At 37.4% G+C, this 27,882-nt stretch overlaps 1 protein-coding gene across 5 annotated transcripts in view; it reads left to right on the top strand.

Annotated features, from left to right (window-relative positions):
- The window catches only part of LOC119707275 (splicing factor SWAP), a 37,086-nt gene extending 17,030 nt beyond the window's left edge, over positions 1 to 20,056 (top strand). For 3 of the 5 annotated variants that reach the window (XM_038151954.1, XM_038151956.1, XM_038151957.1), the window contains exons 14-19: positions 6,884 to 7,149; positions 11,538 to 11,567; positions 12,253 to 12,378; positions 15,129 to 15,299; positions 15,863 to 15,935; positions 17,811 to 20,056. In XM_038151954.1, the coding sequence (XP_038007882.1) occupies positions 6,884 to 7,149; positions 11,538 to 11,567; positions 12,253 to 12,378; positions 15,129 to 15,299; positions 15,863 to 15,935; positions 17,811 to 17,876 (732 nt within the window). In that variant the 3' untranslated portion in view covers positions 17,877 to 20,056. Of the gene's footprint in view, positions 1 to 6,883; positions 7,150 to 11,212; positions 11,369 to 11,537; positions 11,568 to 12,252; positions 12,379 to 15,128; positions 15,300 to 15,862; positions 15,936 to 17,810 lie in introns of all 5 variants that reach the window. The other 2 variants (XM_038151958.1, XM_038151955.1) reach the window with 2 other exon arrangements.
- Positions 20,057 to 27,882: the final 7,826 nt, after the last annotated feature.

Below are 27,882 nucleotides of genomic sequence, written 5' to 3'. Positions count from 1 at the left end.
CAGAGAGTAGCAGATATATGAATTAAGTGTGGTCACATCCCAAAAGAGAACCTGTTTGGGTTTTTCATTGCTACTGCTAACAAATTTTCTGTGACACAATTATTCAGTACTGCTCTTTTCAGTTATATATTGAAGAGTGAATGCAAAGAGACAATGACAATGCAAAACTCCCCATATTTGCGGTTCTGCTCTTTTTCCCAAGGGAATTTGTCAAGGACACGGATATTTCTACGCTAAGGATCCTTTGATATTTTTCTTTAAGAGAATGCCTGAAATAACCAGTGACAGCTGACTCTTTTTCAGAAGAGCAGATGAATGTTCTCGCTCACATCTGAACTTACTGAAGTTCTTAGCTGAACTTGCTAGTGAACTTCTCAACAAAAAACTGCAACCTATCCCACTTCTCAGTAAACTGATTTTCTAGAAATTTCTTTTTCTTCTTCCACAGAGGTACAGCCTCAGAGAAGGCATCTATTTTTTTCTTCCACAAAAAATTCCAGTGTATTTGAGAATTTTAAAAGTAACCAGTTTCACTGTTTCTTGCCAGTAGAAATGATTTGGAAATTAGCTTTCATTATTAAAGGGTTTATTTAGAATTTCAGGTGTGTATTTAAATGTTTTCTGATGTGACCTTGCTTTTTAAAAATAAAATTGGCTATTGTATTGGGAGTGCTTGTACTGTTTAAATGAACAGTCAAAAGTGCCATAATGTCTTTGGAAGTAATAATCTTGCTAAATGTGGTTTGCTTAGTGACACACTTACATAGATACATGTATATAGACTTTTGCAGATAAAAGCTTATTTTGAAACATAAATGTCTTTCAAGCTTGTTTTTTCATTTGCCATAATCAAAAAACCCTCCATTTCCATTCATTCCAAATAATCTGCCTTTTATTCTCCTTGCCTCTTTTGCCTATTTGTAACAGCCCATTTGAGTCAAGAAATTGTATTGAAGAAAGATGAGTGAAATAATATTGCAGATTTGTGGACCTCTGTTCTGTTTACCCTGAGAACCCAGTATGCTGCATTATGATATCTAAATCCGCTTCTAAATAACTATGTGGCACTGGTTTGGTTTTTAAAGCTTTTTCAGCCGTGTTTCAGACTAAAGATTTGTTAAAGATACTGGTTGCAAATGTAACAGGAGATAACTAAAGTGGCTGTAATATAAAGAAAGTGTGTTAAAAAGTTGAGCAAGAAAGATCTGTAAAATTTTGTAGTTTGCTCAATGGAACAAATTTGGATAATTAAATCAGAAAACTAAATCAGAAAACAAAGAAAAAAAATTAAATACTTGTGTCCACCAAAAACATCACTAAATGTATTTCATTTCTTGTCTTGGGAGTAGGAACATCCAATGAGGAGTCCAGGAAACAAAGACTGATATACACTGGTCAGAGTTAATTTAGTGACATGACTTTTGTAACTTAAAATTTGTCTCAAAGATGGAGTGATGACTGAGTTGTATAATAAAGCATGAAGAGAAGTTGAGAATATCTATGGAAGATGCATAATCTCCATTACATTGCCCCAGGCTAATAAGTATATAAAAAACATCAGTGATGCTATTTATGTGTACATACAGCGTACAGTTCCACTGAAAATCTGTTTATTGTGATGTGCAGAAATACATTAAATGCACAAAGCTTTTGTGACCTCTGTCAGATTTTCCTCATACCTTGTATTTATTGAAAGGATCACTGGTACCGAGTGTACACTGCATCTTTGAATGAAGTCAGTTCTGCTAACTGCAGGTAAAGGACAGTGAGTACCACAGAACAGAGCACTTCTAAGCTGTTTTGGCTTGAGCTGAATCTTAAAACTAGTCCATTCTGTGTTTTCCGTAGCTGAATTATTTCTTGTATATGGCTTCCTGTTTTTCTTTAAAGTGAAATCAAGCAAGAGAAACAAAAGGCTGAAAAAGCTTGAGCAGTGAAGCAGCACAGCTTTTCACAAATGGCTCCTTACCATCCTTGCATGCATTAGAACAGTACAGTTATGCATAATATTTCTTCAAACCAGTACTTGGAAAGTATGGAGCTTATCTCAGTTTGCAAAACTGATGAACTTCCAGCGATACTGTGGCCAGTGAAGTCTGTGCCCTTCTTCAGAACATAGACAAAAGTAACAGGATGTTGTTTTCCTTCTTGTGCTTACATGTATAATTCACATAGACACATAGACTCTTTGGCACATCTGTCAGTGTCACTGAGAAGTTGCCATCATTCTGCAGTGAATGTAGGTTCCTTGTCCTGGAACAGCGAACAACTGCAGTTCTTCCATCCTGTGCTGAAATACGCCAGGTTATATGGAGTGCTTCACTGAACGACCTTTTTTACTTTAGAAGAAATAAAGTAAGGTGTTTCATGATTTGAAATGCAAATCTCTTTCCAAAATTATTTAATTCAAATTTTAAGAAATAAGATTATATATCCTTGGTAGTGGGACATGGCATGTTTTATTCTGCATGTTCAAATGTCATATTTTGACTCTGTCAGAAATGTTTTTGTGGTGATAGTGCTTTGATAGCCACGTAAAAGCCAGTTGGTTATACCCAAACTGTTACCTCTAAACCTTAGTATCTGATTTAAACAGAAGAGAAATCTGCAGTCATTATGTTGCAAAATCAGACAAGCACATGATTTGAAAGTGATGCTTTTTTAATAGCTTGTCCCAGATGTCATCTGCTGTTGCACCTCTGAATGTATAGATTCTGTGGCACAAAGCAAAACTTTCTTTCTTTTGGCTCTTTCATCTTCCCAGGTTTTGAAGCCCTGTTTTGTCATTTGTTTCTTTAGATGACTTGTCCTTACTTTTGTCCTGTATGTAACAATTATTTTTTTCTTGTGGAAAGTAATCTTATTTACGAGTGAAATAGAAGTGTGCTGTGTTTTAAAATTGAGATGCTCTTCTAGTTTTGTCCAGCATAACAGGGTTATCAACAGCTGTAGGTAGTGTATGTCTTTCATACTGCTGTAGTTTATCCTACTTTTTTAGCAATGGACTGCAGATATTCCTGCATGCCTTTTTGGAATAATAATAGTGTATAACATCATTCTATGTGTATTTTCTTTGTTAATTTTTTGAGCAAAATGTAATTGACTAATAAAAACCACCCCATAAGTATTTAAAGAAAAAAAAATCTTTAGAATATTTGGAGCCATTCACTTCTTTCCTTACTTTTTTCGCAGACTATAGGTATTTACATCTTCTGATTACCATGGGAGGGGGGATTGGGTTTGTTTGTAAATTTATCTGTCCTTTTGAAAAAACAAGATAAAGGAAAAACATAAATGTCACGTGCTATTGTGGCATTTAGGGGGTAGATAACTTGCTAGCATTTGGAACTTTTTTTTATTGCAATAACCCTGCTATCAAAAACTACATGATTCTAATGGTTCTACTACATGGTTCTAATTCCTTACAGCATAAATACTTCAGTCATTATTAAATGGGGGAACAAAGGTAAAAATCAGGAACTGCCATTTAAATTAAGATAGGTGGGGAGGTAAGAATATTTATGCATTGATTTTTAGTTTTCAAAGCACTCAAAATAAAAGGGTGTATTGATCCACACAACAAACAGATTCACAGCCACTAATTTCTTTGCAGTTGGCCCTGTCAAAATTTTCTCTGTTTTTGAAGACCGTACCATGGTCAGTGTACTGTTAATAGCTGTTTTTTAGTGCAGCAGAGTAACCCTGATAAAACTGTTGAGTCTTTGAGTTCCTATGGAACAAATTCTGTAGGAGCATATTCTGTGAGAAATAGTTTTATCTCTTCAAACTAATATTTTGGGCCAGTTTATAAATACTAGGACTGACAAACTTCTAAATAGAAGTAGCAGCTTGCTTTGTTCCACAAAACAATGAATACACAAATAATACGTTTCCATTGCTGGTGGACAGCTGCTTATTAATTGTCAGTCAGGGAATACTTCACTATAAGCTTTGAGCAAATTGTAATTGGAGTAAAAAAGAGACAGTGGTAGAAAAGAATCTGGAGTACTTTTGGATTTTAGTGAACTGAAAGAATTGTTGATTAACTCTTTACAGTTCTGACATTTGTCACTCTCTGCGGATTTGATCTAGCATAGGATTCCAATTGCTGTAAAAGGCATATAAGCTGTTTGTAATATTATTGATAATGTCCTTTGCTGGTTGATTTTGTGGGAACCAGATGCAGTACTAGGGTTTTGTTCTGTTGCAATAAGCATCTTCTGGTTAATTTCTAGTTTTGACTTTATGTATTGATTAAGTAGTGTAATCCCAGAATAACTAATGTGTGTTCTGGGCTTATGAATACTGCAAATATGCAAATGCACTGAAGTACTCATTTCTGTTCTCATATGGCTATAAATTCTCCCTATTTACAGAGCTCTTTCCTAATCCATTCCTGCTAAACAAGAGGTGTCAAATCATGTTTTGGCATTACTTTTGTCAGATTTGCTTCAGTCATGCAAATAAAATGCTGAAGAACAACTCTGCCAGAGAATTTGTCTGACAGTGTAGCATTTTGTAAAGGCCAAAAAAACCGTGCTGTTTAGTAGGCCAAAAAAACAGACAAAGAAGTGAGATTCAGTGAATGCTATCTAAATGTTTGCAGTTTAACTTCTTAGAAGAGCTCTCAGACAATGTAAATCTCTCATCCCTTGAGATGTGTAGTAAATTTCATCAGGTAACGGGTTTGTTTCCATGCTTTCCGAAACTGTTCTGCTGGCCTGCGTATTGGCAGAGCCTGATCATTTAAAGCAGACTGCTTTGTAATCTCCCAGTTCTGTGCTTACTGTGATTTTATTTTATTGTTTTTATTATTTTCTGCATTCATGCCTCCAATTTCAGTTCCCATTACCTTATTTGTCAAGACAGTTTATTTATTAGTATTTTCGCGCCTAGAAATTTTATTTGTGGCCTAGCAATTTGCTGACTGCTTTCACTGAGCTCTGTGTTCTGCTCTGGTGGTGAATCAAGTCATTTTGCTGGTGCTGTTTTTCTTAAAGGCAGCTGGAGTTGCCACTAAGGGAAGTGGCCCATTTGTTTCAGGTGATTGTCATAATCACATGACAATGGCGTGGTCTATCACCAGAGCATCTGGGCACAGTGGTGGATGGGTGAGTGACTTCTCCCTGTGTGTTACCTGTTGTATTTCATTGAAGAATCTTCATACTTCATCTGAGCTAAAGTTACTTCTGTGTGGCTCTCCAGATGTGATTCTTCAGTAGCCTGAAGCAGCAGTGGTGTTCCACCACCAGGCAGCCAGCCTTTGTCTGTGCTTCCCAGAGAACTGGACAGCGCTGTCACTCCTTAGTGTCAGCTTCCTGAAAGTCAAGGAGAGCCCATTGTCAGCAGTGGATGCTTTTAGTGGAAGCATAGTTGGGCTAGCATTGTGTGGTTCTTTGTTCAGGTGGCTGAAAAATATCTCTACATGTGAGCTAAAAGTAAATGTGTCAGTCATTTATTAACTTCCTTCTTGGCGGTGGTAGGAGAGCTTGTATTTTATGTGGCCAAATGAACCTGAGGAGTGAACACCATTGGGTTTTTCTCCTCTCTTGTTTTCCTCTTAACGCTGCTTTGCCTACAGCTTTTTCATTTGAAGCTACTAGAGGTGTCTACTTCAAGGCAGGCTGGGCTATTTCATATTCAGTAGTGTTCAAAGCAAAGGCTCAGGTACCGTATCAAGAGGTGAATAATGTTGTCAAAGGAACGAAAGTCAACTCTGGTGGCCTCTTAGGAAACTGGAGATGAGGTGCCTGTGAGGTGTCTGCAGTTACACATGGAGTTTGTGAAACTGGAAATAGTAAACCACTCAAATGATCATGCTGTAAAATGTTTATAATCTTTGAAGCAAGCTTCTTTAGTACTGTTTTGTTGCTGGTTTTGTAAATATTGTGATAGCAGTTATCAGTTAAAGCATGAAAAAGTGTCATGTCTCTAACTTGAAGCTGAGCTGCCTTTTTGATTATTCAAATGTGATTGTTCAGTTACTCTCTTTATATATTCATCGTAGGAGAAGGGTAAAAAGAAAAAAAATCACCTGTTTCTAGTTTGGTTGTTTCAGGTTTTAATGTATTACTTTTTATTCCAGTCATGGTAAGTATCCTTATATCAAACAGTGAAACTCAGATGAGGTGGAGCAGAAATTATGACAGGGAAACTGATTTCTCCAGTTACCTTGAAATGGCACTGGGGGAATGACAGGCTTTGAAATGAGGAGCATAACTATGGTGCCTGACTTGAATTGTTCTAAAGAAGGCATTGAGCTGAATTCTCTGGGGTTCAAGCTGATAATTTGAAAATGTTGTGGTATGATTTTGCTTATTCTCCTTCAGCTGGAATTACTCACTGAACATTAACTGTGCATGGACCTGTTCTGTCTTTGAGATTAATAAATTTTGTGATCTTCCCAGTCCTTTACATTTAGAACATTTATTTTGAAAAGTTCAGACATAATTTCTATCAGCACTGGTTCATTTTGCTGTTGAAATTGTCATCCAAACAGCAGAGTTCTTGGAGGAAAGTGATACTAAAACTTAGCTTTGAATGTCAGTAGTTCCTGATTGTATTTCCAGGTTTATCCTGTTTAAACATGTAAATAGACTAAAAGATACCTGATAGCACCCATTCTTTTAGAAAGCATTTCTTCTAAAAACTAAAGATGAAAACTTCAGAACTATGTCCTGGTTAAGCTGACAGTCTTAGTATGCATATACCAACTTGTGTATCTTTGTGGAACTGTACAGGCCTCCATTAAATTTTTCTGGATGCATGTATTTGAAGATGTCAGCCTTACTTCTGCACGCTTTACATAATCCCAATGCAGCACTATCTAACTTTGACTAACTTTGGAAACTGATCACTGTTCTTTGTTTATCTTTGATTTTAGAGCGTCAGTAGTATACCATGTCCTGTGACTGCAGTCAGAACTTTGCCCACCTTAGAAGTTAAACAAGCAGAAAGGCCTTCAAGCAGAAGCAGAGATCCTCCTAGGGATGAAGAAAAGGAAAAGAAAAGGAAAAAACACAAGAAAAGGTCTCGGTCAAGATCTCGATCACCATTCAAGTATCATTCATCATCTAAGTCCAGGTCTAGATCACATTCAAAAGCAAAACACTCACTTCCCACTGCCTATAGGACTGTCAGGCATTCAAGGTGGGTTTGGAAATCAAACATATTCTTTAGCGTTCTGTTTGGGTTAACACGTAGAATGTCTTTGCACTTCTTCCATTTATATAGGTGTTTTTATACCCATTGCAAAGGTCACAGTCACCTTGAAGGCAGTATGTGGCACATACAGATCAAATGTGGCAGGTCTTTTAAAAATCCTTTTAGTGAAATAATGAATCGTTCATTTCTAATTACGTAGTACAAAACTTTTATCACTAAATGCTTTTTCCTGATCTTCTTTGAAATACCTGGTGATAATATGTAGGAATGTGATGATAGCAGGAAGAGAGCTTGCTAATAAATCTGTGGCTGTTACTGGAGCAAAGTAACTTAGACAATATTCAGATAAGAAATAGAGGTAGAGTACTAGGTGGTTGAGCAGCAATGCTCAGAAGAAAACAAAGCAGTTGAGTAACAAGTGAAAAAATATGATGATATGGCAGGAATCCAAGAAGAGTGAAAACAGAGGTGAAAGAGAGAGATACTACAGAAGAATGTAACCCAGTGCTGTTAACTGTATACTTAATCATTAATGAGATTAAATACACAATGCTAATTATCCAGCTATAAGATGATGTATATTGTGTTTTACTGATACTTTTAATTCTGTCAAAGGTATTTGGGTCTAGGTGCCTTCAAAGTTTACCGTCTGTAAAATTTGTCATATCTGAATGCTCTACTGCAGAGAAGATACTGTGGTCAGTAGGAAGGGCTTTGAGGGTACATTCTATGGATCAGCATACAGAACAGTGTAGCTACTTATGTAGATTGTAGTTCAAGCAAATTGTATATAAATACTGCCACAGCTGTTTAAGTATGTGATGCATGTGAAACCATACAGTACTTCCTCTTTGTGTCTCTGTCTATGGCTCATGCCTCTCAAAAGCTGGTAGCCCCTGATGACAGTGTGCCAAAACTTCTTAGTTTTCTTGTGCTTTTTTGTTTAAGGAAGTGTCTTAACTACACTAGCAGGAGTGTTAATATGTTACAACTTAGTGGTTTATACTTGATTTTTGAGTTTAAGAACAATACTTTGCTGCAGAAATCTCTGCTATTCAGAGATGCCAGGAGTTAAAAGAGCACAGCTTGAACTGAAACAATCAGTCTGACATGCTGCTTATTTGATGACCTTTGACAGTAAGTTGTCATGACGTGCTGTGTCTTAACCAAAAGTCATCAAGAGTAGGTAATCTATAGGAGTTAATCTGTCTTTGTTGACTTGAGTTTGCGTCCTGGCACAAATCAAATGACAAGCACACAACAGCATGAAAATCCTTAATCACCACAACACCTGATTAAATCTGGTTAGATATTTCCTTGATGAGCTGTTGAATTCTGAAATCTCAGAAGTCCAATAAGCTTGATGCTGGTTGTCTGAATTTTAAAATTATTTAGAAAAACAGCACCAGATTTTGCACTGAAAACATTTTGCATATTTCAACTTCGTAGAAGTTAGAGCTGAACAAGAAGCTGAGCTTCTTTGTAGAAGAAATGGTGATGATCGAAGGTGTGCTTTATTGAAGGTGTTTGCTATGCCTTAAAATACTGTATTTCCAAAGTTAGAGCTCTTGCTCCTGAAACAGAAAAATTGTTGAATAATCAAGAGCAAGAGGCTGATTCATAACCCTCTCAGATACTGATGTGTTTTGATTCTCAAATGTTTAGGCAAAAATAGTACCTTGTCTTAGTAATTGCCAAAAAAAGGCAAGTGTTGTTGCCTAGATAGAAGATATTACTGGGTCGTGTCCTTTTTTTATTATTATTTGTTTTAATTTAACTGTGGTTTCAGATAAAATAATTTCAGTGCATTGTGTTGCTTCATTCAAACCTCGCTGTGTTTCACATATCTTTGCTCATCAGTTTTCCCTAGAACAGTATTCTTCAGCTTCACCTAGAACAGTTTTATTTTCCTAGCTTCCCAAAGCACTGGATATTACAGCTTTCAGCTGAAAGAAGAGTTACGTAAAGAGCCATCCTCTCCTGGAATAAAGTATAAACTGTTTCTGGATGTTAATGTGTTCATCTTGTATTAAGTGGGTGGCACTTGGAGACAGTCATTACTGTGTGGACAGTGATGCTAAATTACTTTGGAACAGCCCTATTTTGAGTATCTGTGCGGTATTTGAATGCCCCAGTCTAATGATATTGCCTTATTTTAATCTGTTCAAAATATAGATTAAAAATCACCTTTACCATATAACTTATTGTGACAAGTTAATGGGGAATAAAATGTGGGAAGTGTAGATAAACATCAAAATTTGCAATAATACTCTTTCCTCTTTATTCAAGGAATGTTCAGGATACTTTCCAAGCTCTTCCTTTTTGGTTTATCATCTTATTCTTTTATTCCAAAATGCATATTGTGCTTAGAAATCCTGCAAATGAACTTTGCAGTATACTTCTCTGTATACCATTTTACATCACTTGCTTATCATTTATTTTTGCATTGTTAGAGGTTTAGAGGCTCTGCTGCTTTAAGAATAGTCTTAGGTGATAAGATACAATTTTTGAAACTGTTGCATTTTTTATATATTCTTAAGCATCTTCAGCCGTAATAAAGTTGAAAAATTCTGTTCCAATAACATGAAGTTGATTCAGAGCATGTTTTGCATATTCTTTTCTCTGGTTAACAGCCAAACCTATTTTACAGGAACAAGTTTAAAAAATCGTAGCTATATAGAGAACCCAGATAATACTGGCTTAATTGTGGCATGTGGTGTGCTAACAGCATTTCTCTGTATAAATGCTTGTTAATTTCTGGTACCAAATTAGTCCTATAAAGCTCAGTGTCATACAATTTTAATTCTAAACCTACCCGACAGATTAAACAAGCCATGTACACAGTAAACAGTGTCCCAGAGTTCTGTAAGGTACTGCAGAACAGACCTGTCATTTCCAGAGAGGTAATTAGTTATTACAAGTAAGTACTTGATATCAAAGATGGGGCATATTTATTAAATCTGTCTTGGGAAACAAAGGTTTTGGTATCTTAGTATTAAGTGTAGTAAATGCTGAATCACTGGTTTTATTTCTCATGGGCTTCAAAGCACCGTTAAAGAATTGGGTCTGAGCTGTTTCTGGCGGTGATGCTGGGTGTCAGAACTGGAGTTGGCAGTGGGCTCTTCCAGCTCATGTGTGCAACTGTGAAGAACAGTGATGTTCACCTCAATCTCTGTTTCCTACCCATAGATAAATCTACTGGTTTGTGAGTGTGAAAGGAGATGAAGGGAAGTGGAAGCACTTGTTATGCACCAAATGATTTAGTGATTTGATTGGGTGAAATTTGGATGTTCATTTTGAACTGGAAGTGGAAAGTCTAAGCTTCTTTTCAGTACTGCTGCTTTACTTTATACTGTTTAATAATAGAGTAGTATTAAAGCATATAATATATCCAGTTAATGAACATTAGCAGTAATTAGTTGTTTATTTTGTTAACAGGTGACTTTGCGGTAAGTTTGGATAGGGTGCACCTGTGTGGGAGTTTGTGTGAGACTTTTGCCTCAGTATTGGGAATTCAGTAGACTTGGAAGTAGCTGTTCTTTGTTAACAAAGATTGTTTGGTGTTGGGGCTTTTTCTCCTACAAAAGTGATTTTCTTATTGCTGAGACAGTGTCTAGCCACATAATTTTAATTCTAGTTTTGTAATGAGACATGCCAAGCTTCATAATCCTTGGAACTTTTGAGACCCTTCTAAGCATAAGTCATAAAGGAATAAAGTGCCTTCTGGAATTACAGTCTAATGAAAGTTACAATTTACATATTGCAGTAAAACTGATTAGCTGTCTTCTAATTATTTGGAGCAAATGGCCAAAGTTCTTAATATTTGGTGATTGGAAGAATGCTGTAGAACCACAAATGTCAGTTCATAAAAATAAAGCTAATGTCTTTTTCTTTCTGATTGTTTGGACTTTTTTTAGGCTGGTCCATACAGGCGTGTTTCACTAAAGTTCAGCTTTTGGTTAAGGGACTAAGCCTTTTCAGGATTCTAGTTAATACCAAAACTAGGACATTTTAGTCTGGATGTGAAGTGTGTGCCTCCATATCACAGACTCACAGCATCCACAGCGACACTGAGCATGGAGCAGAGTCTGAGCAGCTCATCAGTGGCAGCAGCAGCAGAGTGGAAAAATTATCAGGCAACTTGGGCAATGAAAAGATTTGACTGCTGGAGCTCTTTTGAGGGAAATCCTGGTAAAATGTCAAGGTGTCTGACTGAACCCAAGTTTTATAATCTGTTGGTTTTTTCCTTTTTTTTTTTAATCCTTCTGAATGGCTTGGTAAAGATCAGATTTTATAAGTGTCAAAGCAGTTAATTTGCAACAGTTATCCACCATTGTGATTATTTCTTTTCAATTGGGCTTTTTTTGTTGTAGGTGTAACAGAAATGGCTCAGGACTTTGTAGGTGTGTATATGTTATCTATATTGTTTGAATCTGAGGATCTCTGATCTTAACTGGGCATGCTTTCTATTTTCCCTTCTTGATCTCCTCACTTTTCTAGGACAAATATTTCAAGTCAAAGTGCTAGTGCCAAACAACAGTGATAATTGGTTGTTGGTCACTTGCGCTGGTAAAAATATTGGCTGTGCTAGGATTGTTTTGCAGCATCCAGGACATTTCCTGGACTTGTCAGTGTTAGACAGCCACTGCATCAAGAATGTGCACTTACCTCTGTGAGACATCAGTTCTAGAAGCACACCACTAATTTGAGAAGACAAGGTCAGGCCTGCCAATCCCAGGCTTCACGCAAATTCTGCATACCAATTTTAGGAAAATGTGTTGCCACAAAAGGTGGCTGGACTAAAAGAAAATTTTTCCACCAAATAATACAGAAGTTGTCATAGCAGACAAGACCAAAAAATAACTCCTTTTTTTAGCCCCCTATTGGGAGTGAAAAGCAATGGATAACTTCATCTCAAATGTCTTGGACAGGCAAGAAAATTTTACGTAGCTGACAAGTCTTGGAGCCTAAATGCACCATGTTGATATAAAATAGGTGTTTGCATTTGGTGAAGCACAATTCCACTGAAGTAAAAGTTTTGAAATAAGTAACAAAAAGCAAACTTTTGAATATTTTTACTCTGCTCAGGTCACGATCAAGGTCACCCCGGAGAAGGGCTCACACACCAGAACGGCGGAGAGACGAGAGAAGCGTTCCCACAGCGTATCGCATCAGCAATAGTCCTGGCAACAGCAGGAAACGGCCCCGCTCCAAGTAAGGGCTCCTGATCCTGGACACTGGGGTCTTGGCATCCTAACAGCCTGATGTCTTGTAGACTCCTTAGCTAGAACTTAGCCTTTGTATGTTCTGGAGATTTATTTTGATAGAAAAATACTTTTTCGGGGGAAAAGAATCATAATGGACGCACTTGTCGTTCTTCCCTGTTCTTGCATGTGTTTGAACAGCAGCTGTACAGTTAAATTGGTGGATGTTAATACACTGCTGTTTGCTGGCCATGAGAGTTCAGATTTCACTGTGAGTTTTGTATTTCCCTCTTGTTGGGTCATTTTCTCATGCTGTGATTGTGCAAGCTGTATGACCTCTGTACAGGTCATAGCACAACTATGATGTCAGCTTTCTTGACATCACATCATATCTGCATAAGGGCAATGCTGATTTAGTAAACAGTTATTTTACAGTTATTTTACTGGCAGACTGGAATGTGAAGTATGAATCATGGTGTCATTTTGAGAGCATCGTGCATACAGTCACTCTTAAACTATTATAATCAAAATGGCATTTAGTCTTCAGCTTCTTTCTCCATATGTCTTGTGGAATAAGAAAGAAAGAGATCACTTTCAGCTTCATTAAAAAAATTCTTTTGTTTCTTACGACCACATCTCTTGATAGCCTGTAATTAATTGATGTGTGGTTGGTATAATTGAGAACTTCCTAAGTATACTTCAAATTATTTAGTTTTTAACATTCATCAAATGAAGATAATAGTGGCTCCTGTGGAATTAATGCAAATTTGGTTAAGTGGAAAATACGGAAGCTTAAAATATTTGTTTTCCTATAAACGCACAAAAGACTTATTTTTCACATCTCCATGCCATTCTTAATGTTGTGTTGGTGTGTCTGCTGCTTGACCATTCAGCATTTAAAACTATAAAGTATTTTTAGAATTTTGCTACTCCGAGTTGGAAATGATAATGGTAATTGTGAAATAAATTACATTCCTTTGTGAATAATATTGCTTATATAGGTCAAAATTTTAAACTTCTCTTAGGCCTCAAACAGGAAATCAGAAAGTGGCACAATAAAATATGGCACTAAGTACAGAAGATGTAGACTGAAGAAGGAGTATTGTAGTTAAACATAGATAAGGATATTTTGCAGCTCTGATTGCAGAAATTAAATCAGAAACTGTTTCAGCGCCGACATGTTAGATTTTCAAGTAAAAATGTGATGGACCAGTTTCCATGTTCAATTATGGAACAGATTCTTCATCATTCAGCTGTTCTATTTGTTCATCACAATCTGAGATGGAAAGCACTGAAAAAGCTTACAGTAAAATACTTTTCTTGCATGACAAATGTTTGTCAAGATTTTTGAGTCAAATATGAGATCTGTTCACAGCTTGGTTACGCGAAGTGTTTTAAGAAACTAAGCTATTAAAGTACATAGCTAGTCAAGGAATAGCTGACTTTGTAGCTGGTTTTGTGTAGTCATGAAAATGTTAGAGACTCTGGAGTTTTTTGTCTGCCACTTAATCATTTTTTATTCAAGAAAAGTGCAAGGAGGTTTTGCAATTTTAAATCCTGAGTGTTTTCTCTATATGAAAATATATAGAATATGTCTCTATATAAAATATATTATATCTCTGTATAAAAAATGGTGGGGTAAATTCTAAGCCTCAGAGTTGTATGCTGTTTATATGGAAATTCAAGGCGTTACGGTATAGCACCTTTTAAAGTAGAAAATTCCCTCGAAAATTCAAAGTGAAGAAATGAATAATATGATATTTAAAAGGTGGCTAAAAGTTTTAGTGTTCTAAGATGTTCTAGAAGCTTCAAGAACATTCCTCTGAATAGACTTCTTGGAGTGCATACTAGAGAGGGATGCTTAGATGCTTACAGTGAGATATTTCCTACCTGTAATTTAAGGCATCACTCTAGTTATTCTAATTATAGTAGTATCAATAGTAGTGTGTAAATAATACAGACATAAGTTCATAGCCAGGTAAAAAGATTTGGTAGTTTCATCTTTAATATATTATAATTGAATTCTCTTTGAGCTTAATATTGCTTGTGAGGTGACTATCTCTGTTCCTTTCTGTCAGTAATGAACACATTGGGCACCCATAAGTCCTTTGTTTCAGCTTTCATACTGACAAACATTTGTGGATCTAATTTCCAGGTCTGAAACTGTCTGAAACAGTTCTCACTTAGGCACACTGTTAAGTCCATATTAGTCTGAGTGTAATACACCATTTCATTTAAAAGTTTGATCCTGTGGTTTGTTGCATTGCAGGTTGGATCACAAGGAAAGGGAATTTTTTTTTTTTTTGGTTTTAAAAACCAAACAAACTGTGGATTTGCCTTGTAGATATTTTACATAGCCATAATTCCATGTTTTGTTTATTTTATAGCCTAGGAAAATTGTAAGGGATATAAACTCTTACATTTCTTACTGCATGCTTAGTGTCTGGCGTTGTTTGGGAAGGAGCTTCCCTCTAGCAAAATTATTCAGCAAATCTCCAATGAAAGGCTTTTTGTTGTTGTCCTGCATTCCAAGTGAGAACGTCAGGAACCAGTAGTTGCCTAATGTAATATATTAAAAAGAGCTTCTGAGAAAATATTTTGTACAACCATAAACGTGCGGTATTGGGTAAGACTAATGCTTGCTGAGTGCAAGAGAAACATCCTGAGGGTACATAAGCTTTCAGAAGTGTGCAAAGTAACTTCAGCTTAGCTAGTATAATTGCTTTAAATATTCTTCAATAAAATACTTTCTTCTCACAGAAGTCCCCATGAAAAGAAGAAGAAAAGGCGGTCTAGATCACGTACTAAATCCAGAGCTAGGTCTCCCTCGCCATCCATGTCACCAGGCAAACCATCGACACACAAAAATTCTGTACATTCAACTAGTGTCTCTCCTGTGGAGAGCAGGGAATCCAGCCAGGAACGCTCCAGGTACCGTGCTGGTTACTTGTTACTGTCTTACTGCAGTGCTGCTGCCTCTTGACTGTCGGGGTGAGGCGTGGGGTGAGGAACTCTGTGTGTGTGTGCAATGTGTGCTTATCAAAAGTCACTGGGAGCACAGCACTATCTGCATCAGTCTGATAAACATGTTGGATCTCTTTTGCTTTCTGGAGTAAATTTCTCAACCTTACCGGAAAACTGGTGCAGAAAACTCTGCAACCTATTTCTAAGTTGGAAATAGGAAGCTTTCATGAAATGGATAACTCTTTGAAGTAGAATTTAATAGAGTGGTTTGAATTGTAACATGTGTCAAGATTCATGATTAAATTATTTCTAGAATATAGAACAGCCCTGTTAAAAATTCTCAAGCTGCTGTTCAGATTTGTCTGAGCACTTGTACAAGTGATTTTTCTGACCCTGACTTACATTCTCTGGTTGACTGAGAGAGCTGTTGACCAACATGGGAGAAACATGTACAATAAAACCCAAATCAAGATTGTGAGTGAAATGCATTTTCAAAACTTTTACTATAAATTTCTAATTTTATTTTTCAGGGGAGTTTCTCAGGAAAAAGATGGCCAAATCTCTTCAGCAATTGTGTCATCAGTGCAGAGTAAAATCACTCAGGTACAAATAGGCAAATTCAGAGTATATTGCCTAATTAAGTATGTCCAACATATTGTTTTCTTCTCTTACCACCTTGGGCAATTCTGAATTTTGCGTATGATATAGAGACATGTTCACTGTCTTTCTTAAATCTGTTTGCTTCTTTGTTGCTTCTCTAGGTGCTGTCCTTTCAGTTTTAATCAAGCCTCTAAAGACCAAGCTAAATTCATTAGGCTGCAGTTGTATCCACTGTAAAGATGCTAAAGTCCACGTTATGCTGCAGTACTCCCTTTGTCAACAGCCCATTTTACCATGTAGAGCTCTTAACAAGTTTCATGGAAGAAGAAAATATTTAACTTTTTTCAGTTGGATAAGCCAGCTTTAAAGGAAAAATTGTCTTAATTATGCTTTGAAAAATTTACAGTAGAAAATCAGAGCTGCTTTTTATATTCTGATGTTTTTTCAGTGGATAAGTTATTCTTTCAAGAAATAAATATTGTTCAAAAATTTAGTTCTGCTATGGAAATAGTGGTAGTTGGAAATTAATACTAGTGGTCTAGTACCTTACATACAAAATTTGATCCATTTCTTATGACAAACCCTAAACAAGATTATTCAGGAAAAATAGCAAGTATAGGCAGCAGAGAAAGAAAAAGGATTGTTAATATCACAGTACTTCTTATGCTACCAAACAAATGCATGGGAATTCCTGGTATGAGAAATGAGATACAAACTTACAGCATGGTCTTTAAAGGAGAGTAAACATTCCACCCTTCAAATACTGTTCAACGGTCATTGGTTTATGCATTTTTGGGGTAAATGTTGCTTATGGCATAGCATTTCCTAGTTTAATATTAGACTGCTTGTTTGAAGTACAGCTGTAAGAGAAGGAATGGTTACTGAAGCAAAATACAGTTCTTGGTTGCTATTTGCAATAAGTAAAAAATAGGAATGAAACTTAGATGAATTTGCAAGATGTTTCCCAATACAGATGAGTTTAGCATCTCTTTGATCATTAAGGCTCCAAAAAATGGAATTTTACTAATTATTAGATTGTTGTGCTGCCATTGTCCTGTCTGACCCTAACCAAGTCAGTATTTTTTCTCATTCAGATCCTTCCGTCTGTAAAGCAGAAGGAATAATGATGCTAAATTCCCCTCTGGTGTGTTTTGAGAACTTCAAGTGCAAAATGCTTTAAAAGCACTAAGGAATTTATTTATGTGGCATTTGTGAACAAATGTTTAAGTAACTTGGATTTGTTACTGGTACACACTTTTTATTTTGTCATCATTTTTTGCAGCCCAGTTATTCAATGCTGTTTACATGAAATTTCATTTCTTTTTGTAATGCTGTTCCAACTGGATGCTCAGACAAGACTGAGAATCTGTTTGGTTTCACAGTCACTCTGTCATATGAGAAAATGCCTCTGCTGTGTAAATTTTTGGTTCGGATGTACAAAGCAAGAAAAAAACCTTTCTGTTTTAATTGTTACATTCTTTTCTTACCAGCTCTCTTTTTCTCTGTTTTCCCATTTTAAACCTCCAGTGGTTAGTAATTGTGTGTTCATTACAGGGTTTCTTTGAAGTTATGGTCATAGTTTTTCCATTTCAATTGGTGTGATTTCTGTGCTTTGATGTATAGAAAACTGCTTGAAATATTTATGCAAAGCACTTTGTTGCATTTTGGTAAAACCAGAATTCAGTTGCTGTCATAGGAACTTTCTCCAAATTATTTGACTCATTTAGCGTAGGAGCTAAACATTTGATAGTCATGACTCCAAGTATCCCACATGACCGGAATACACACTAACCCTTTCATGTGGAGTTTTGCAGTCACGTGTTTAAGCTCTGTTCAAAGCTCAGAGATGTCTGATCATTTTCCTTTTATTTTCTGCAGGATCTTATGGCCAAAGTGAGAGCAATGCTTGCAGCTTCCAAAAACATCCAAACCAGTGCCTCCTGAGACCTGTTGGAACTGACCATCAAGAAATTGTGTGAAAAGAGCAATTGGAAAAGAACTGCCTCATCTCAAATGTACAGCTGAGCTTGGCTCACTTGGTTCACAACTCGCCTAATTTACCAGAACTCAAGAAGCTAAAACCTATCTTTCTGTACAGAAGCATCTCCTTGAAATTTCATTAAATTTTTTCAGCCAGAATATCTTTGAGAAGTTTTTGGGTTTTGTAAATTGATTTTTTTGACTAACTCTTCAATAACATTTTATGATCAGCAGTCTGTATGTGTATATTTGTAAATACTATGTTTCTGTGAAAAGTATTACACAATAATAAAGAAGGAAACATCTTTCATTAGCTAGAGGTTTTGTGGAGTTCTTAATTGTTTCCAGTTAATTTTGTTACAAATTAATTTTTTGTTGTTTATTATTTTCTGCTTTTAAATTTGACAACTGTCTTGCCTGCTGATCACCTTAAGCTGAGAAATTCTGTTTATCTTCCATCATGCACAGGATAATCTCAGAAAAATGCTTGTATACTTGGATGTCAGTAGTAGACAGTTTTTGAACAAGCGATGTGATTTTCTGTCCATGAGTTAGAAAGATCTTGGAGCCTCCATGTGAGGGGTTGGCCCTTGAAAGTCAATAACTAATGGTCAGTAGCCCCATTGTCTTAGTGTACCTTGTTCTCTCTACTTAGGTACAGAAAAGAGGGTATTTTTGGGCATTCATCAGGCATCCTGTATAGAAATCCAGCATTTTTCTGATTCAACGTACCGTTGAAAAAGATATTTACTAACTTGCATTTTACTGACATAGACCTATTAACTTTTTTCAGAAAGTTTGTGTCCTCAGTAAAATTGCACATTTGTTTATTATGCATTATTTTTTCCACACTGAGACTGTTTTAATGTTTTAATTTAAATGCTCTTAAAATCGGTACCAAAGAATGTGTAGATTTTTACCAAAGCCTGCTTTGTAATGGTTGGTTATATTCCAAAGGTGCTGTTATTAGCAATTGTCTAATTCCATAAAGAATGGGATCATGGCTTTTAGTGATCCCTGAAAAAAGTCTGTGATCTACAGTTAGAAAGATTCTGGGTTTAGTGACTCACTGTCCTGATTTTCTCAGATTGTATGAAGAGTAGGTGGAGGATTGAAACGGATTATAGAAATTAAAGTTCACACATCCTCACAGACCAGTTGGTAAATTATTTCAATAGAATGACACAGATAAACAACCCCAATGCAAAAATCTTCCTGTTCAAAGCAAGGGGAGGAGAAACAATGTTGATACAATTCAAATTTTTGGTAACATGATGGTCTGAATGTTCCCTGGCATGCCAGTTGCTCCCTTGGAATGCAAGCGCAGTATTTAAGCCATTGGGAACGGTAATTGATCAGGTTTCTTTTCAATTTTTGGTTAATAATTAGCCAAATTCGCTCTCATACAAACAATATAAAATGCTGGGTCTGATGCAAAGAAATATTGTGCATATAACCTGTGATGAAACAGAGCCATCTAAATGGTCATTTAGAATGACGTTATCCACCACTTACCTAATTATTTCAAAGTTATTTGCAGTGTTTTGACTAGGATGAAAATAACTTTCAACCAGTATCAGAGAGGCACCATTTCCTCTGCACCAGTTGGTGAAACAGTACTAGTAGAGAGAGAAAAAAAAAGGACATAAAGTAGATTTCAAGACAGCTGTCGTAGATTGCAGTTCAGCGTTGGAATTTACAGGTATTTTTCTCCCTTAAATGGAGTTGAAAGTGCCACCATGGTTAAATATTTGGCAGCTTGGATGCAAGTTGTTTGCTAAGTAATAGGAAAAAATCCCAGCTCTTTGGTAAAATAGACTGGGCAGCTTGTGTGGCTGCTGCTTTGCAGATTCATTCTCTTTGGGAAGGTTGTTGCTTTTATGACTTCTTAGAATATTTTCTCTTTCTATGAGCAAGTCTTCTAGTCTCCTCTTTTCTTCTTTTCCTTAATCCCTTTTGGGATATGTCAGGAGATGGAGTGCTTAGCTTCAGAAAAATTTAGGTTAAACTGCATTTTTATACAGTCTTTATTTTTTTACTGAGGTTTGTTTGCATTTAGAAATCTCATGGGGAGCTGAATTCTCTAAAAAGTAGTGGTGTTTTCATTATGCTATTTTTTCCTAAAATATAAAGAGGTTTTAAAAGGGCTTGTACTGCTTTACCAGAATAATTTCACAGGTCTCACCACAGGTACCGGCTGTATTGTAACTACTTGTAAATATAGCATGGAGCTTGTGATACAGCGAGTGCAATTTCAGGTGTCTGGTATATCTGGAGAATGTGTGATCAGTATCAGGAGAATGTCTTAAAATTTTCAAATTGGGAAATTTTCAAATGTCTGTTTTCCAGGTATGAATTTGCAGCACCAGTCCCTAAGCGTCTGGGACCACAGGTCTGGTTCTGGATGAGATGGCACCTCACAGCCCACTTCCCGTCCACAAAACTGTATGTACTCAATTCCTTGCCACATTTCCATGCACCAACAGGCCTAAAAGGGCCCTGGTTCACCTGGCTGTATTGCCAGAATTTTTTTTCTGGCAAGATTGCTGCCAACAGGGAGTTAAAAAATCAGGAGCACTTTGGTTGGAGGAAAGCAGGCTCTGAGTAGCCATGAGGAAAGCACTGTGGCAACTGTTGAGTTGTCAGTAACTAGTTTTGGTTTTCCAAGTTTCTCAGTTGTGTGAAAACTACATATTCTTGAGCTGTAGGTACTTTGAGTTATTTCCTCTGCATAAGTGTAACGAACTAGGACTTGGAATGTTAATATTGGATTTCCAAACAACTTTGGAAGGGCCTTTTTGTCTGTAATGTGATAGCCTATCTTTTCTCTTTCTCTTAGAAGGATCATAATTTTGAAGATTAAAAAAAAAAAACCAACAAAAACTTAAAATTGTTGGGTTATCTAACACAGCTTTATTCTCTGTATTGATGCAGAGCAGCCTCTTAAAACAAAGAAATGCCATGGACAGACAGTAGGAGCTGTCCAAGAGGTATCAAGTTTCTTTTCTCTGGAGATTCACATTCAACTAAGATATCAAAAAGTACTTGAAATTTATTTGAATCACTGAAGTTATTTGCAGGCATATTTGTAGATGTTACAGATGTTCTCAGAGAAGGATGATAGCTTTATGTCGCAAAACTAATGGCACAAAGGCATCGCTGCAGCAAAGGTTGTGTGTAGCCTTAGGTTCTTCACCTTTCTTTGTTAAACAGCAGTGAAATAGGTGAGGGCTGGGTGCTTGTATACATCTGTCTAGCAATCCCTGCTGCCGTTTCCTTCTGAGCAGATTTCTCAGTACAGGCTGCCACTTCCACAGCTTTTCTTAATCTGCCCACCCAGGTCCAATCTTGATAGTTCAAGAGGTGAATGGTCTCTTGGTATTATTCATTATTTCATACCTATTGCCACTTTTACAACATTTTGTTTGACACCAGTTATTTTGGAACTTGTTCTCACTTGTAAGCTTCATGCATTAGAAACATCAAAATTATATTCTTCATTTTTCAGTGGGGCAACAAATGATGACATTTAGAATGTTTTCTTGGATTTAAGGCAATGACTATTATCTTTTGCGAAGACATTCTATTAGGAAATCCTATTTAATTAAATTTCTACTTAATTTAATTGCATTTATTACCTATTCTTCTTCTTCCACCCCTAGCCAGCAACTAATTATATTAAGCAAAGAAATAAAAGACCTGTAGATTGAGGTTAGTAAACTGCTAAGGCATCTTCTTTGCTAGTTTTCCTTTTGCTATTATGATCTGAAAGCATAAAATACAGCATTGCACTAATTTAACAGTGTTAATTTACAAGATGAAAATAACTTGGCTATAACATGAAAATTTGTTTGAAATTCTATAAAGGCAGATCTTGAAAGTTCAATGTTTCTTTATTTTTCCATTTTTGATTTAAATGCAAATACGGTCTGAATATCTTGTTTTGCTTTTAGACAGATCCTTTCAGCACAGAAGTGTAGTTCAGTGAAGTATTACATGTAAAAGGAAAGGCTGTATTGGAGCATTTAGTTGGAAACTAAAATCTGCCTGCATGCTGATGAGCTTTTGGCCTTTCTGGTAGCAGCTGGAGTGGTATTGCTGTTGTTACTCTGTTTGAACCATCGAAGGATTCCTGATAAATCTTGATGCAAAGCATGTCTTTGCTTTTTGCTTTAATTTTCCCTGCTCTGGATTACAGAGGAGGTATATTCACCCTACTGCATTTTCTGAAATCTTAAAGCAAGTTGTGAGCATTTATAACAAATCCATTTTTACCTTTCAGGGTACTTGAAACTTCCCTGGTATTAACTTAATATCTTTAATTTGGATGAAGATGATAATCTCTTGGCAACAATTAATCCTGAACATGCAGCATGACAAACATTATAAAAAGCTCTGCCAGACCATTTAAAAAGTGACGGTGATAATCTGCTGTCTCTGGCTTGCTGCCACACTTTCCTCGGGAGATGTGCTAGGACTTTTCTCTGATAAGGACAAAATGGCTTCACATGCAATGGTTGCCTGCTGACAAACCCATTTTTCTCTTTACACTGAGTCTTAAAATGATGATCTCTGCATAGGAAGTAAGATGAGTTCTTGTTGATACTTGACAGTGTTACAGATACAGCTGCCTGGTTCGGTACAAGCAATCCCAGTATGCAAGGCTGGAGGAGGGCAGGTGCTGATCTCCCCAGACAGCACAGAGTGGCAGATACGATGCCTCACTACAGGGAAACTGGTGTTATCTGGGGATCTCCGATTTTTCTTTTCCTGTTTCCTGTAAGATAATCCTAAGGATGTCTTTTTCCAGAGAGAAGTTGCATGTATGCTTCTATTTCCTCTATTAAAATGTAGGAGGATTTGGGGTTTCTCATTAAAATGCAATCCTAAGATGGGTATCTGCAACATTATTTATTAGGATATGGCACCTGGGGTGATTGTGACACTTTCAGTTAAATTACTGCTCCAGCTTGTTATAACAGCTTTACTACTCCAAAAATGCTAGGGCTTGGAAAAAACCTACCCTTAACTGATCAAGAAATAGGTCAGAGGGTTTGCTATAACAAGAAAGGCAACAAAATCTGTAACCTTAGTTACTCCTTTCTGAAATTCTAATTCATTTTCTAAGACAAAATGGAAAGGAAAAATTTATATTGTAAGGACTGATGAAAATATGGGCATTTTTCCACCTTGAGTCACGTAAGTGAGAGGTGATATTTCAGCCTTAAGCTGTTGAGGCAATCAAAAGTACACTGTCTGCAGGTCTTTGAGCTTTTTAGCTTATGCACGGGGAAGATTATAAATCACTAAGTGCAATGATTAAAAGATTTTTATCAAAATCATAAGGCTTTGCTTTAAGAAAATGATGGGCTGGGTGAAACCTGTGTTACAATGGTATCATTGCAGTCCTTTTTCAGTAAGATGTCTGTGCTTCAAGAGGAATTAGAGAGCTTTATCACCTTGACCTCACCTGGAAACCTTCTCATAGTAGACACTCAACGTGGAGTGAAAAGACGTGCTAGGACTTTTCTCTGATCTACTCCAGAGATACAGTTGCAGCTGTAAACCTCTTATTCCCTTGGATTCTTGTGGTAAGATGTGCGGAATTTGAGTTTAATGGTGTAATAATGACAGACAGAGGAATAAAAGTCCTTTAGATGCCCCAGTGCATTGTTTTATATTCCCAGAACAAAACACTTAATGTAGTTGCATAATAAGAAGCCACCCGTTTACTCGGTGTAATCATGAGTTGTGAAAGCCTGTGAGTAAGTTAATAGTTTTCTTGGAATTGCCATTGCAAGCAATAGATGGTCTTATGTGATTCCCTTCTCTTTTTGGATTCACAGTGGCTTTGAGGGTTGTGCTGCTATTTATTAGTGGGGAGATATTTCCAGCTCATCTGTGTTCTCACTGTCAGGGCCCTGGATACAGGAATAGACCTTAGTAGTCCTGAGCAGACTGTGTGAGACCCTCACCCACTGATGCCAGGTGCCGTTCCCGGGCTCGCAGGGCTGTGCTCAGGCTGGAGACGTCCCTGCCCTGCCAGCTGTGTTGCTGTGTTGACCTCCCAGCTCCCTCCTCCAGGGACCTCATGCTCCATGACGCTTGTTGCTTGAGTCTAGTTCACCGGCTGCTGTCATTGTCCACAGGGGGTCTGTTTGCCTCCACTTGCATATCCTCAGTGAAGCTGTCCCCATGTCTTTGGACTAGCTTTGCAGGGATATGTTAAGTCCCAAGCTGAATGCCCTGTGTGTTACCACAACAGGCGGTAGAAATTGTCTGGTCAAAACCAGTGGACTTAAGTAGCTTTTATTAAATTCATTCCCCTTCATAAAAGTTATATTTAAAAATAATATCCAGTGTAATCTGGGAAATCTCTTATCTGAACACTGGCAGCTTTGTGATCCAATTAAAACACTCCTCGAATCCACACATCCCATTGCAAAAAATTTCTTATGCTTTAAACCTTTGTACATCATGTAAAAATTTGTCTTCAGTTGCATCTTCTGTTTGTACTTCTGAAATAGGTGTAAGCTTGTCTGATGTTTTTTAATCAGGAAATGGTGTAAATTGACAGCCCTAAGCTGTTACTGCACACAGAAACACTGAGACATGTATCTATTAATTCTACAGAAGGAGCATGTTAAATTCTCACTGTTCATAATCTCCTGTTGGAACCAATATTGGCTAATGACTTTAATGGTATCACACTTGGCAGAAATTAAACACATCTTTCATCCTTTCCTAAAGCTATTTCTGTTTTAAAGCATTGTAGACAAGGAAACAAATTGGACAAAGAGTGATGTTATGTGTTGAATTTAAGACAATACTGTAAAAATGAGTGACCTACGCTGGCAAATCTGATGGAGATCATCCAGTGTTTCTTCACTGGCAAAAAGTCATTCACTCGAGTCTGACAGCCTAATGGTTTTGATGATACCGTGATAGTTTTTTGAGCTTGGGCACAATAATGGGTGCTGAAAAGCTGTTGTTCTCATACTGTGACAGAGAAAATTTGCTGGATTTTAAGGCCAGTGCAACTTTGCCAACAAATGAAGTCCTATATCTTCAGAGACAGAAGCAATTCTGTGTTTTCTCCCAGAATAATGATTACTTTATGTGGAGCTGTGGATAATAGGCAGTATGCAATCAGACTTTCTTTATGGAAATGATGGAACTACTGGCCTTCAGAGTCATTGCACTTGCTTCCTCTTTCTGACAGTCCTCCCAGCCTGAGGCAGAGGTTCTGATTTAGGAAAGCTAGGAATATGCTTTCTGTAACATCTGAGTTAGGTAGATCTTTTTTTGGTAAGGGCAAATCATTTGGATGCCATGTAGTAGGCAGGGGGTTGGTTTAATTGTCTATGTCTCTATTTGAAGTAAGAAGCAGCTTAGCCTTGCTATGGGTAAGTGGTGCCATCTCACAGAGAGACAGAAACAGCTATTGAGGATGTGCATGGGTGAGAGACCTCTGCTCTCTCGACTGGCTGCTCACCAGGAGACAGGGCAATACTTAAATTCCCCAGCTGCGCAGTTTCAACTTGCTCTCTTAACTGCATCCAGTGTGCTGAAATGTCCCCTGAAATTTAGGCTTTCTATCTTGCTGACCTCAGTATTCCCTTGTGACAGTGCAGAAGAGCACTAATGTGGTGGTCTTATTCAAGCCGCAAGCGAACACAAGATATGAACTGTTTTATAAAGAAAGAATATTCTTTGCCTTTATGCTTTAAGAATATGCATACAGTAAATATTACGATTCACCCATAAATAAGATTTACGTTATGGAAAATTTCCTTCTGTAAGTGGCCTGCCTGCACTGGACCTGTTTGCCAGTGTTCTGTAGCTGTGCCTCAAGTTAATGCACTTGGCTGCTGTTTTTCATGCTTTGAAGTTGTCCCTTCCCATTTCACCTTGCTGAAGATTCTCAAAAATATCTTGCCAAGTCTGGAAAAAGCAACAAGTTTGGGCAGCCACTAATTGATTTGATGCTCAGGAAAATGCATTCTTGGTCCTTTAACATACTGGTCTCCATACAGTCTCTGATTTGTTGTTCTGTTTGTGAGTGGAGCTCTGATGGATGAAAGCACCAAGTCCCCAGAAGCCTCTAACTACTTTTTTGCTTGTGGTATGTGCATTCTGCTTGGCTGCTGACTCACTTATGACTGGTCCAGCTTGTTCCATTTAAAGTAGTACCCTATCCTGGGTTTCTGTGTTTCTAATGAGTACCTCAAAGCTCAGTTCTCACTCTGAACCTGACAGCTCTTTCAAAATGCAGTTCTTTGAGGTCTTTCATCATCTGAACTCTAGAACTTTCAAGACCAAAGTTTTAGCCCTTTGCTAGTAATGAGTTTTACACCTTAACAAATGCTTCAGCAAAGTAGGCTATATCTGCCATTTCTGTGAAGTCACTGAAGAGTCTCTGATTTCATTCGGGCATTGTCAGCAGCACAAAAGCATCTTCTCAACAGTCTTCTATAAATGACCTGTTACCTTAAGAAACAGCTTCCCTTTACTTATTCTTACATAGTTACTTTTCTGTTCATATCACATAGTTTGAGTTCAGCCAAAATCTTGTTCAGTCTGTTGTACAAATCTCTCCATGCACTGTCTAGTGGCTTGGCAGAAATTAATAGTGGGGAAATTGTGCAGAACCTCCTTGAAAATGCCTGATCTTTGCAGAAGAGGCTCTTTCAAAAAAGCCTTCCAAATCCTCCTGTCTATACCACAGTGCCCAGGACTGTGAATGATCTGCCAATAAATAATATTGACATGTGAATCACACTTCCTTTTCTCCACCTTCTTAGAGGGGTATTTCAGTGTTCAGCATGTAGCTCAGCTCTCTGAAAGCATTCCAAATGATCATTTGACTTACCAAATGATGTTGCGTAGAGGCGGCTGCTTGCTGGAAGGCAGCTGTAAATTTGAGTGCCATGTGTGGGTTTGTTAGGCACGGCTTCAGACAATGGCAGGAAAACAGGGAAGTGTTCCTTATTTACCAGTCGAAGCAATATGAAAATAAAGGTTAAGTAGTGCCCCTTGGGGATGAGGCCATTCACTGCCTGCCCAGGGCTGGGGAGGAGAGGATGTGGTGCTGTCCCACTGTAAAGATGAATTGTACAAGATCTTGCCTCTGTTTGTTGTACTGCTCTGGCACATCTGCTCTTCACACTGGCGTTGAGCTCTTACTGACTTACGGGACAAATAACTTCAGGACTGCCTTCAGAAAGCAGTGCTGACAACTGAAAGATTCAGGAGACTTCAATTCTTTTAAGAGAGGAGGGACAGCTATGGGTTAAATCTTAAAGTGCATAGGCCTGGTTCAAGTGTGACTGTAACCACAGCTACCTGGAACCCCGGTTTTATGAAGAAAGTGAGACATATTGTGATACAAAAATTTTTCCCTCAAAAAAGTCAGCAGCCTGCACATGGAGAGAAAGTGAGCCCCATGACCAGCAAACCAAATCGATTGGGTTTTATTCTATCAGCCACTGATGTCCTGAAATAACAAGGAAAAATGCTGTAAACAGTGCTATAGTGAACACTGATCCACTGAATCTTTCTTTTTAATTGGACTGTCTAAAGGATGAGCCTTTGCAGTGTCTAGAAGTACCCATGAAAACTCAAAAGGGAGAAAATGAATACATTAAGCAGCTAATTTGTAGCATGGTGCCAGTCTGCCCTTTCGATTCTCCCTATCAACAGAAACCATAACAGGCTAATTCCTTGCTGTAAAATGTTGGTTTTTTATTTTTACATGTGAAGTTCATGAGATGCTGCATGGAGTGGGAAACAGGGAGAGGGGCTGGTGCTGTCAGTGAAAATAACCATCTCATTCCCTTGCAGTAGCACTGAAATATGTTCTGCAGAAATGCTTACCCTCACCAAAGGGAATGCAAAAGCTCTCTGCTGCTGCAGAAGAAGTGGAGGGATTTGCCTTTTCTATGTAATATTTTAAATTACACTGCTTGGA

This window comes from Motacilla alba, chromosome 15 (genome assembly GCF_015832195.1).
Source record: "Motacilla alba alba isolate MOTALB_02 chromosome 15, Motacilla_alba_V1.0_pri, whole genome shotgun sequence".
Taxonomy (NCBI): Eukaryota; Metazoa; Chordata; class Aves; order Passeriformes; family Motacillidae; genus Motacilla; species Motacilla alba.
This window is presented reverse-complemented; position numbering and strand designations above follow the sequence as displayed.